This window comes from Xenopus laevis, chromosome 5S, assembly GCF_017654675.1.
Source record: "Xenopus laevis strain J_2021 chromosome 5S, Xenopus_laevis_v10.1, whole genome shotgun sequence".
NCBI classification, from domain to species: Eukaryota; Metazoa; Chordata; class Amphibia; order Anura; family Pipidae; genus Xenopus; species Xenopus laevis.
This window is the reverse complement of record NC_054380.1, coordinates 86,250,844-86,263,193: the sequence shown is the minus strand read 5'-3', so window position 1 is coordinate 86,263,193 and position 12,350 is coordinate 86,250,844. Positions and strand designations below refer to the sequence as shown.

Here is a 12,350-nt window from a genome sequence, read left to right as displayed (position 1 = left end):
GGGTCGAACATAGGAGTTAAGGAAACAACATATAAAGTATTGTTTCATTGGTATTTTACACCTATTCGCAAACATGTCATTAATCCTGCCTTTCCTCCTACATGTTTCAGGGGATGCACGATTAGGGTTGATTATCTTCATGCTTGGTGGCATTGCCCCATTGTATCAGTGCTGTCGACAGAAGTGTACACTATGGGGCAAATTCACTAACATTCGTAGTTTCGCCAGTCGCAACTTCGACGTGATTCGCCGCACTTTGCGCACTTCGCCGCACTTCGCCCGCACTTCGCCAGGCGTAGTTTCGCAAGCGCTTCGCAAATTCACCAAAATCCGAAGTTGCGCACAGGGGTAGCGTAAGGTTGCGAAGTTGCGCTAGCGAAGGCTAATTTGCATAGGGCGCCAAATTCAAATTTCAATGGAGGATACGTATCAGCACTACAAATGCCTAGAAAACCTTCAATTCATCAAATAAAAATTTTATTTTGCCCTACACATGTGCCCACTGTCTAGGTAAGTTGCCATGAGTCAGGAAATGTAGGGGGGAAGGAGGGGAGCCCCAAAAAAAATTTCGATCTTTTTCAGCCTATCACCCATAATGTAGAAAACACGCCAGCGTTTTTTGGGACTTAGAAAAAATTTTGACTTTTTTTGAAACAATCCCTATCTACTCTATTGCGCTTCGCCAGGTCTGAGGTGGCGAAGGAAGTCTAGCGTAAAAGGTAGCGTTCAGTACACTGTGCGCGTTAGTGAATTTGCGTAGTTACGTCACTAGCGTGAAAATTCGCCAGGCGTAAGGGTGCGAAGTAACACTAGCGAAACTACGCCAGCGTTCGTTAGTGAATTTGCGCAGTAACGAAAATGCCAAACGCTAGCGAATAAACGCTAGCGTTCGGCGCTTCGGCACTTAGTGAATTTGCCCCAGTCTTCTAAGATTATAGGAGTAACCATTAAACCATCTATGGAAACAACACTTTACCCTGCCCTAAATTAGCTATGCATTTATGCAAGTTTGTATCCCAGATATTACCAGCTACGCATTGGGTTATTGCCCTACATTGGTTGTCTCCTTCCCTTCTAATCGCACATGTTATTAACAGACTTAAATTTATATAGTCTTCACATAATTTATCGGCTCTCCTAGATGATAAACTTGATCTACATACCTCCATATGGTCACCTAGGGATAAGTTTCTCTCTGAACAACCATGGGATTACTAACGTCCATACTGCAATCATGATTAGACTTTGCATGGTTTGATTTAGTTGTATTATTTTATTTTGTGTATATATTTTGTGTATTATTTTTGTAACCTTCTTTTTTTTTCTTCATTTGACTTTTTCTTATGTACTATTATGTTCTTATGTACTATTATGATTTTATTCATATGTTGATAAATATTTAAAAAAATAAGTTTAATTCCAATTAAAAAAATATATGTTGTACAAAATATATTCTGTTACTTTAGGTAACTATATAACCTGAAATCACACTCCCTGAAATCGCACTAGTAGTATTCCAAAAATGGTAACAGAAAAATATGCCTCTAGTACAAGTACAAAGAAATGACAGGTATGGGATCCATTATCCGGAATCCAAATAACCCATATTTTTTAAATGTATTTCCTTTTTTCTCTGTAATAATAAAACAGTACCTTGAAAATATATAATTAATCCTTGTTTGAAGCAAAATCAGTCTGTTGGTTTTATTTAGGGGCAGATTTACTAAGGTTTGAGTGAATTTTCGAAGTACAAAAAGTTCGAAGTAATTTTTTGAATACTTCGACCATCGAATAGGATACTACGACTTCAAATTTACTTCGACTTCGATTCAAAGTAAAAATCATTCGACTATTCTACCATCCGATAATCGAAGTACTGTCTTTTTAAAAAAAAACTTTGACTTCAATACTTCGCCAACTTAAATCTGCCGAAGTGCTATGTTAGCCTATCCTATGAGGACCTTCCAGAGCAATTTTCTAAGTTTTTGGCATTTGAAGGAAAATCTTATAAAATTGTTCGAATCGTACGATTCGAAGTATGATCGTAGTACGAACGGAATACGATCGTACGATGAATAAAATCCTCCGTCTTCGAATGTTGGAGGATTCTATTCGATGGTTGAATTTCGAAGTATATTCGACCCTTGATAAATCTGCCCCTTAATGTTTACTTAAGTATGAAGATGCCAATTATGGATATTCTCTTTCCCAGCCAGGAATAAATGTTAACAGAGATCTCTTTCAGCCTGCATATCTCCAAATATTCCCATTCACACAATATTTAAGATGGTGTCAGGTACGGATAGCGACCAGGGGTTCAGAGATCTTGCACCAATATCTTGATTCTCTACACATTTCACGCGTGCAAGGCCATGGCCTGATACTGACTGCCGACATTTTTGACTCTTTGGTCTTCATATGGGGCCGAAATTATATTTTAAAAAGGTTTGGTAACATATGGATCAGGATGGCTAAAAAATGCAGTTGAGCAAAGACCACATTAGAATGTGTCCCAACAGATCTGTCCTTATCCACAAACTGAGCAAAGATTGGATTATACACAAGTCTACCCATGCATGGCAAGCTTAACTGCTAACATATTACTCTACAGTTGCTTCTCGTGTTACCAGAAGTTACTTTTAGGTACACTTCAAAAGAAGCCTTTATTCAGAATGTCCTAATACACGTGGTTGGTCTTACAATTTATACAGTATCTAATAAACTTCAAAATGATACTTTGTAATAGCAATTGAAGCCTCTTGATGGATTAAATTGTATCCTTTTACCCTACTCCTCCTCCCTCCCTCTCCTCCCACTATGTCCTGACAGCCTGGAGATTTCAGACACATGCACAATCCCACACACGCAGACCCACATTCACATTTTGCCCGATGCCCTGACATCTCACAGAACAACAGGATGTGGACGTTTTTGCTGCTTGGCAAGGAGTCTGGAGCTTGTCTCTGCTCAGTCATTTATTGTGGACCCTTACATATAGATACTACTCTCTGCTCTCTCATATTCTGCCTGTAACTGTCCCTACCAGTCCATTCTAATTGCTTTATTCCCTCTTAATTAGAGTGTTTCCCTTTTTAAACCAAGGCTTAAACTCTGTATTTCTGACTCCTTTTTGGTTATCTTTGTCATCTAAATGGACCAGGGACAGGGACATATGTGCTTCCTCCCAAAATATGATGGAGACACAATAAGAACTGACTGGGGATGGATATGAATCGTAAGTATTAATTATTCTTAAAGGTATTCATCGGTTATATTTTTATATTCATGCTATACATAGTTATGGAAAATAAGTAATGTCTTCTAATTTAGTTATGTCTGACAATACAAAAGATACATTTATCTGTATATATATCTATGCTCTGAACTAAATGTGAATATAATCTTATCAGGCTTATATTCTACATGAGTGAAATACATGTTGGTGTAGTCACATAATAATGTAGTCTAATAATAGCATATTCACAGTTAATACATTATAAAGGTGACATTATCTTCTTCTAAATGTTTAGACAGATTTAAATAAGGGGTACTCATTATTTTCATTGTATTAGTCAATGAATCAGTCCATATGTATAATAAAAATACTTACTATGGTAGGAGGGGACAGGGTTGTCATGATGCTCTTGTGCTTATGATTGCAAAGTGAATTAGGCTGAGAATGTGTGTAACAGACAGTTGCATTTGAAGAACAATGTGATAATGGTATGGGAAACCTTATCTTGAAACCATTATCTAAAAAGCTCTGAATTGTGGGAAGGCAATCTCCCATATAGTCCATTTTAAGCAATATAACTTTTTTTTCTTGAAATAATTTCCTTTTTCTGTATAAAAATAAAACAGCTGTTTGTACTGGATACTGACTAAACAGCACAAATTCATATTGGTGGCAAAAAAAATCCAATTTCATGTTTAAATGGTTTTTAGCACACTTAAGGTATGACCACCCAAATTACAGAAAGACACTTTATAAGGTAAAATCCCTAGTCCCAAACATTCCAAAAAATAGATCCCACATGTGCACTGGAATTTTGATCACAACTACTTGTGTCAGTAAAAATAGCATTACTATCACTAGGTCATTTCTAGTGCACTTGAACTGCATCGAGGGTTTCCCGGAACCCAAAATGATGGCTAGTGTGTCATAGCTGCAGGGTTATCTAAGGCAATGTAGATAGGTTTAAGGTGTACTACATTATACTGTATTATACTGTATGTGCATGCAAAAGATTTCATCTTGGAAGGTTGGGTGAGACTTTCAGGTAAATTGCGTTGGGGCTGAATAAATATGATTTAACTGCAGTAATACCTCCAAATTACCTTATTTTATTAACTGAAGAAACTTACATTTTGAGTGTAGTAACATTTCAGTTATCCTTCTGTTCAAAATGCCAGAGAACCACTAAAACTGACAGTAGGTGTGTCTGGCATAGCTGCTTAGCTTGCAACACTATCTGAGCTTACAGTATGTTGGCAATACCTTCCAAATAACTTTGTGCATAGCAGAGGGAACTTAAAGCAGAATTACAAAGTCCAACCATAAAAAGGCCACTATGTTACCAGCTGCTTTACATTGTAGTGTCACTATCGCACAATCATTACCATTTTTCTCACGCTGGTGTGTGGGAGTTAAAAAATCCTGTCTCCCATGTGCATCTGAGACTAAAGTCTTAATGAGAAATTGGAATAATATATACCAATATAATTATCCAAAATGAAAATCTGAGCAATCCTATTGAAGCCATACAGTGGCTACATTTTCTGCTGTAGCCACATAGTGGGACATTCACTAAGAATCGTAGTTGCGCTGGCGTCCGCTTCGCCGTGCTTCGCCGCACTTCGCCAGGCGTATTTTTGCCAGCGCTCCGCAAATCCACTAAAATTCGAAGTTGCGCTCAGAACAATGCGCGCGTTAGTGAATTTGCGTAGTTACGTCCGTTGCGCAAATTCACCAGGCGTAAGGGTGCGAAGTAACACTAGCGAAGTTACGCCAGCGTCCGCTTATTGAATTTGCCCCATAATCTCTGGCTAGCACATACACGTCAGATGTTATTCTAATAGTAGTAAGTATGAAAGTTCTCAGTCAAGGGGCAGGCAACATTCTTTACATGGCTGCCTCTGGCCCCCAAGACTCATATGACAATCTAGTCTAAGGACGATTGTGAATCATGTGTGTGGTGGAGGAAGTCCAACAGTCGCTGCTGCTCCTTTTGTGCACCCTAAAAATGCACTAAATGTACTAGGGTGCAAATTCCTTCCCTTCCTACGAGCCAGGCATTATGCAAGTTAGTTTAAAAAAATCTTATTTGTATAAGAACTGATGCACAGTAGCCCCTCGAGGTCACTAGAAATATAAACAGTTCCTGTTCTTGGGAAAGGAAAAGTTGCGAAAACAGACATTTTCAGACAATCTGGAAACCACAGAACTTTCATATTCAAAGTTTCACTGAAACACTGAATCAAGAGGCAAATGTATTCTTATAGATGTGATATTGCTAAGAAGTTGCCAGGCAGGAATTAAAATTAATAGCAAGCGCCATGCATATGTGCACAAAACATCTGTGCACATAAAATCTGCGTTCTGCAACAAACTAAGCAGGCTTCTACTTCAAATTCTTACACACTTTTCATTGCAGAGGGTACAGATAACAATGGATATTCACTTAAATGTAGGGAAAAGATGTCAAATACAAACAACCTATTTGGGTTTCTAATGAAATATAGTGTGTTTCACATCACCCCGCCAAGCACTATTATCGTATGAATCATTAGACCAGTGGTACACTACCAGTGACTCAGGAGCAACATGTTGCTCACCAACCCCTTTGATGTTGCTCCCAGTGGCCTCAAAGCAGGTGCTTATTTTTGAATTCCTGGCTTGGAGGTTACTTTTGGTTGCATAAAAGCCAAGTATACTGCCAAACAGAGCGTCCTGTAGGCTGCCAGTCCACATAGAGGCTACCAGGGCTGCCATTAGAAATCACGGGCCCCCGTACAACAAAATGTCCAGGGCCCCCTGGGCCCACCCACTCTAGCCCCACCCCAGATCCTGCCCACTACACACTACAGTTAAAAGACCACACAGACATCAGTGCTAAAAAAGGTAGCCCCTCCCACACACACACAAGCTACTGATGGTCAGTAGCATAAGTTTTTTTTTGAAGAAATTGGTGGTCACGGCCCCCCTACAAGTTAAAAATAATAATTGGTGATCAGGGCCCCCCCTACAAGGTAAAAAAAAATAATTGGTGATCAAGGCCCCCCTACAAGTTCGAAAAAATAATTGGTGATCAGGGCCCCCCTATAAGTTAAAAAAATAACATTGGCGCCAGGGCCCCCCATAAATGTTTTTTTTCTAAAAAAAAACATTGGTGATCAGGGCCCCCCCTGCAAGTATAAAAAAAATTGTCCAGATCCCCCAAATTTAAAAAAAATTGCTTGCCAGGATTTTGTGTCTAAGGGGGGGGCCCAGCCATGCTTCACTTACTTGATTAGCCGGGCCCCCCTGTCTTCAGCGTGCTGCACAGCAGCTCTGTGTACGGAAGATTTTCTCCTAATAAGATTTCCTGTACCCTCGTGGTCCTTTAAGAATAAGTCCCAGTAAAGCTGTACAGGAATTGGATAAGGGGATCCAATCCCAATGCAGATTTACCAGACTTATTCTTAAAGGACCAATGAGGTTACAGCAAATCTTAATAGGAGAAAATCTTCCGTGCAGCATGCTGAAGACAAGGGGGCCTGGCTAATCAAGTAAGTGAAGCATGGCCAGGCCCCCCTTAGACACAAAATCCTGCACAACTGTCCCCTCTGTGGCCCCCTGATGGCGGCCCTGGAGGCTACCAGCTATAATTAGCACCCTTGGGATCATTTTGCATGCTTGTGTTACTCTTCAACTTTTTTTTACATTTGAATGTGGATCATAGGTTAAAAAGGTTGGGGATCTCTGTCACAGACAAACACCCAAAAATCCCTGTACTCTCCATCCAGGAAAATTATTCAATGGATTGAGATTGGTATCTTTCAACCAATTGCATAAGTATTACTCAAAATCTCACCAAAATGGTTCTGCACATTTATCATGGGAATGCACCATAAGGATGGAATTTGCGGTTGCACCTCATTGTGTATGCCATTCTTACTATGCCAGGATAAGAGACCACATAAACTGAAATATGCTGGAATTAGACTAGACTAATACTGTATATACTGTGTTTTTGTCTTAACCAACAGGCATATTTAACATTTAAAAACTCATATCTGCTTCTGAAGCAAAGATGTTAGAGGAAACAATTAATCTGCTCTTGACCATAATTTCCTGAAAGAGATAAGTCCAGGAAACTAGGGAGAGCAAGGAAGGAGTGGACTTCCAGTAAAGCATGACAAAGACCCCTATATTTTCACATTCCATACTTTCCTTACTAAAATAAGTTAGGCAGACAAAGGAAATGTAGAAATTAAAACTAGTAACTGATTCAAATCAGATTGGTTACATGTTTGCATTTCTACTTACCTTCAATAACCCATGTAGAGCAATGGAATGCACCAAATATGAAGAGGGCCAATTCAATGACAATAAAATGATACATTTATGGTTTGTGAATGCTTTAGTTAAGTTTAAAACATTCTGCTGGCAAGTGATAAAAGTGGTCCATGGATGTGTGTTTAACAACTGTTTGTTGCTTCATGATATTTCACTGCACATGTGGGTTGCTCTGAGGAGTCAATGAACAAACGTTTGTCCCCTTGTGGCAGATGTTGTCAATTATAAACCTATCCATATATGCAGAACCCCAAACACTGAACAAAGTGATAATCATCTGCAACACTGGAATCGATATTAATACAAACTGTTAAAATATTAATTTTTATTTTGATACAACAAACATCATGCCGCAACAGCAGAAGTAAATAACAGTCTGCTTGCTATTATAACAGAATAGGCAGGGTTTCCCCCTATTGTAACATTCTTCATTTGAATGTTGTTCTTATTATTATAAATGCTCATTGTCAGTCCTACAACAAACTAATGAAATTGTTTTTTACTCTGTATGAATGAATTGTGTGATACATATTCTAGGTTATCTGAGAATTGCATTTAAATAGCTGCTTCACCTTTAAGTTAACTTTTAATACATTATTGAATGGCCAATTCTAAGCAATTGGTCTTACATTTTTTTTTAATAGCTTTTAAATTATTTGCCTCCTTCTGATTTTTTCCACCTTTCACAGGGGGGTCAGTGACCCCATCTAAAAAAAAATGCTCTGCAAGGCTACAGATTTATTGTTATTGTTGTATTACTCTTTTTCTATTCAGGCTATCTCCTTTTCATATTCTAGTTTATTATGCAAATCAATGCATGGTTGCTATGGTAAAATGGACCCTTGCTAACCAGATTGCTGAAATTGTTAACTGGAGAGCTGCTGAATAAAAAACCAATATGTTAAAATTAAAGTTACAAGTTTATATAATGAGCCTAAAAGTTAATATATTTTAACATATTATTTTGGTGATCATTTTTGATATAAATATTTATGCTAAACAACATATTTCTGAGCTAGATCACTATAGCAGAGGATTAGTGGTTTACACTTTTAAGGGGGAATGTAGTTAAAAATTGCAAGCGTTTTTGTGAATGTTTAGCACCGGCGAATTTTACATTGCGCATTATCACTTAGCAAACCTACTGTGGAGTTCTGCTGAATATTTTGTCTCAAAAAATGCTTTGCGATTGAATTTTTTTTACATACAATATGTGAATGTTTGCAACAGCCATTTGGTTAAAAACTTTGCGAGGAAGTTGTTGAGGTCTGTAATTGGTCAAAAAGCACACAAACATGGTCGCAAAGGTGTCTGCAAACAATTTTTGTGCTAATGATACATATGATATTCCCCCATTAGCTTTTTTTTTACAGCCTGAGCAGAAATAACCTTTGTGGACGCCTCTATATTTTACTACAATTTTATATTTCTTGTTTTTTTTGCAGGAATCTGTCTTCTAATAATTCTTATGTTGAGCCCCGAAATGAGTCCAATGAAAATTTGTGATCTTCGCCTCATAAAGCTATATGTGAATCGGGTCCGGGTTCTGGAGAGAAAATCGGTGAGAAGAGGGTTGTGTCATAGTTGAATGGAGAAAGTTTCAGACTGTGAGGGTGCAGGGAAGAAAAGCAACGCAAGAAAAAGATTTAATTACACTGGCTATGCAAATAATTCTACATGTGATGTCTCTTCTCTTCTGATTTAATAAACGTTTCTAAAAAAAAAGAGGATTTATCTTCACCTAGCATGTTTGCTTGCAAAGTCATTGGTTCTTGACTAGCTAAAATGGAACACCCCCTACATTCAGGGAAAATCACATTGTAACTAACCTCAAGGGTCCTATTGTTCTCACTTCATGTGTATACCACAACCCTCTCTTCTTCCTCACTTATTCTGTCTTATTCTGATCAAGAAAACTTCACAGAATCTCATCCCTCAGGATCTTCTTTGTTTTGCCTTAAAGTAGATTATACCAACTCAGCAAAAGAAGCTCAACACTGTCACCTGCAGTATCTCACTGAGCCTCACCATACTGGAGCACACTTACATGCCTCTGCAGAATGTCATACACTTTCCATGCAAATACTCATTCATTCTCACATAATGCTTAACCATTCTCTTTCCTCAGGCACAATGCACAGACCGGCCACCACTTTTGGTTCCAATCATTGTTCCAAATGTTGAGGTCAGACTTGCAGACTGGCAAAACATGACGGTGAGAGATAATTTATTATTATTGACAATGAATTTCTGAAATGTAATAAAGATCTTGTGGGTGAACTATAAAACGGGCACATATATTCAAGAAATGTTATTTTATAATATTATTAACTAGAACAATTGCTCAAGGTAAGGGAAAATGACTGTGAATATAATGTGATAACAAAGTTGGTAAGAATATAAATTCCCACTACATGTTTCTTTTCTCTCATTAGGAATTACAGCAAGGGACTGAAATTCTCTTACATCTAAAGCTGCTGTTGAATGCAACAGAAAATGTGAAAACCCCAGAGTGTTTATCTCAACAGCTAATAAAAATTACTCACAATATCAAAGAAACTTATGGCCTCATTAATAAGGCCCTAGAGCGTGTAAGCATTAATTCTATCCCAGTGGAATTATCTGTCGTCCCATCAGACAGTCGGCATATCAGTACCTCAGACAGCACAGAGATTTTTAACAAATTCCTTAAACTTCTTCTTGGGAAAATGTCTCTTTTTCTTCATCGTCTGAGAGAAAGCCCCTGCAGGTGACGCTCTTGGACTGACCACACGAACATCACTGAAATATGTGGACTACACTGTACCTTGCCAGCCTAGTTCAGGTCTCCTCTGTCCTTTTAGAACTACTGAACCTGCTCATCTACAGCAGTGCCCTAATTCCAAAAACATTTGCTTCCCTGGAGTAAACAAAAAATATGTATATTTGTGTATTTTTAATTTACTGAGTTCTAAACCATCCATTTCTGTGGAATGCAGGTGATTATATCTCAGAAAGTTGCTTACACTTAAAAACTTTGTACATTACAGGATGCTGAACTATATATATTTATACACACACATTTGTAATAAATGTATAAATATTGTTAATATGCCATGTGTGCATATGAAGAAAAGCAAAAATTTAGCAGTAACATCTGTAAACTCTGGGTGATAATGATATGTTCCTATCAATGACAGGCCAAGGTCATCATTGATAGGAATGCATCACTGATAAATAATAATTCTTTAAAAATGTTGATTTGTTTTGAAAACAAAGGAATAAGATTGCTAAGCAGAAGCTCAATTTCTGCAGTCCATCTCTATAGTCAAATACAACTTCCCAATAGCTATATATAGCAAATAAAAATATAGTAACATTATTATCAAGATCCATTATCCCTCTAAGTCCTTTGCATACCCTAAGAATATGTTGATTTTTAGTCTCACGCTCAAAGGCACTGCTGCCATGAGAATAGCCTGCAAGTTACCAGGGGCAGTAAAAAGATGATTCTGGCAACTTGAAGAGCTGAAATTCTGATTTTTAAGTTGGAATTTCGGCTCATCTAGTTCGGAGAGCTCTATTGTGGTCTGTGCACTAGCAATCCGGAGCCACTCCAAAGCGAGACTGCTTGAAAAATTTGAAGGTATCGCATGTAACATAAGTAACGTATGTCATTTAGCATGTTCCACTTGCAGCCATATTAAACCCCAAAAGCCATAGCTACCCATCAGCTGAATGAGGTGTATACCCCAAGAGGGTATGCAGAAAATTGGATGGAGGCTGCACAGTTTGAAGGTCACTTAGAGGAAGAGTTGGAGAGAATGCTTCTTTTGGTTGAATGCTTACTAGCTGTCCCAGATATTTTTGCAACTGTGACTGAAAAGTTTTCTGTCTGTTAGGTCTGTGGCTGAACTGAATTATTCACTATACAACCACTCCATGGTTAAACATGTTTCCTCTGTATCTGCCTCTACAGAATTGACAGCTGCCACAGTGACCAATAGGAGAGTACAGGATATGTATTCAGGTCTAGCTTAGGGTTTAATTTGAATTCAAAATTTAGTCACTTGTCATTCATACCACAGCACTAACCATTAAAACATAGTGAGAATGACATATATAACATTATTTGTGCGATTGTTATAGCTGTATGTGGAGTAATGGGAAAATCTAGCAATGCAGTCTTAACTGATCTATTGTCACAAAAGCCTTGTCACAGGTCACAAGGCTTTTGTGACAATAGATCAGTATGGAGTATGGATGGATACATAAGCGGAAGTTTGCTTATTTATATAAATATATACTGTAGTATGGGACCTGTTATCCAGAATGACTGGGACCTGGGGTATTCCGGATAGAGAATCTTTCTGTAATTTGGATTTTTATACCTTAAGTCTACTAGGACATAATTTAAAAATTCAATAAACCCAATAGGCTGCATTCAATAAGGATTAATTATAACGTAGTTTGGATCAAGTACAAGCTACTGTTTTATTATTACAGAGAAAAGAGAAATCAGTTTTAAAAAATTGGATTATTTGGATAATATGGAGGCTATGGGAGATGGCCTTTCCGTAATTCAGAGCTTTCTGGATAAAGGGTTTCCAGATAACGTATCACATAGTATAGCATGTACTAAAATATTAGGTTATTACACAAGTACAACATGATGCATGCATCCCCTTGCTCCCACTGGCGACCTCCCCATTAATTAGTTGACAAAAACACTTTGATATGATAAGGCCCACTGTCTTCTAATAAGATTGCTAAGTAGAAGCTCAATTGCTGCAGAGAATAGTAAGGAAATATA

General features: G+C 37.9%; 1 protein-coding gene across 1 annotated transcript; it reads left to right on the top strand.

Annotated features, from left to right (window-relative positions):
- The first annotated feature begins 2,870 nt into the window (after positions 1 to 2,870).
- Positions 2,871 to 10,491, top strand: thpo.S (thrombopoietin S homeolog). The gene is made up of 4 exons (XM_018264789.2): positions 2,871 to 3,235; positions 9,004 to 9,119; positions 9,687 to 9,773; positions 9,994 to 10,491. The coding sequence occupies exons 1-4, from the start codon at positions 3,223 to 3,225 to the stop codon at positions 10,309 to 10,311; spliced, it is 534 nt and encodes a 177-aa protein (XP_018120278.1). The 5' UTR covers positions 2,871 to 3,222; the 3' UTR covers positions 10,312 to 10,491.
- The last annotated feature ends 1,859 nt before the right edge of the window (positions 10,492 to 12,350 follow it).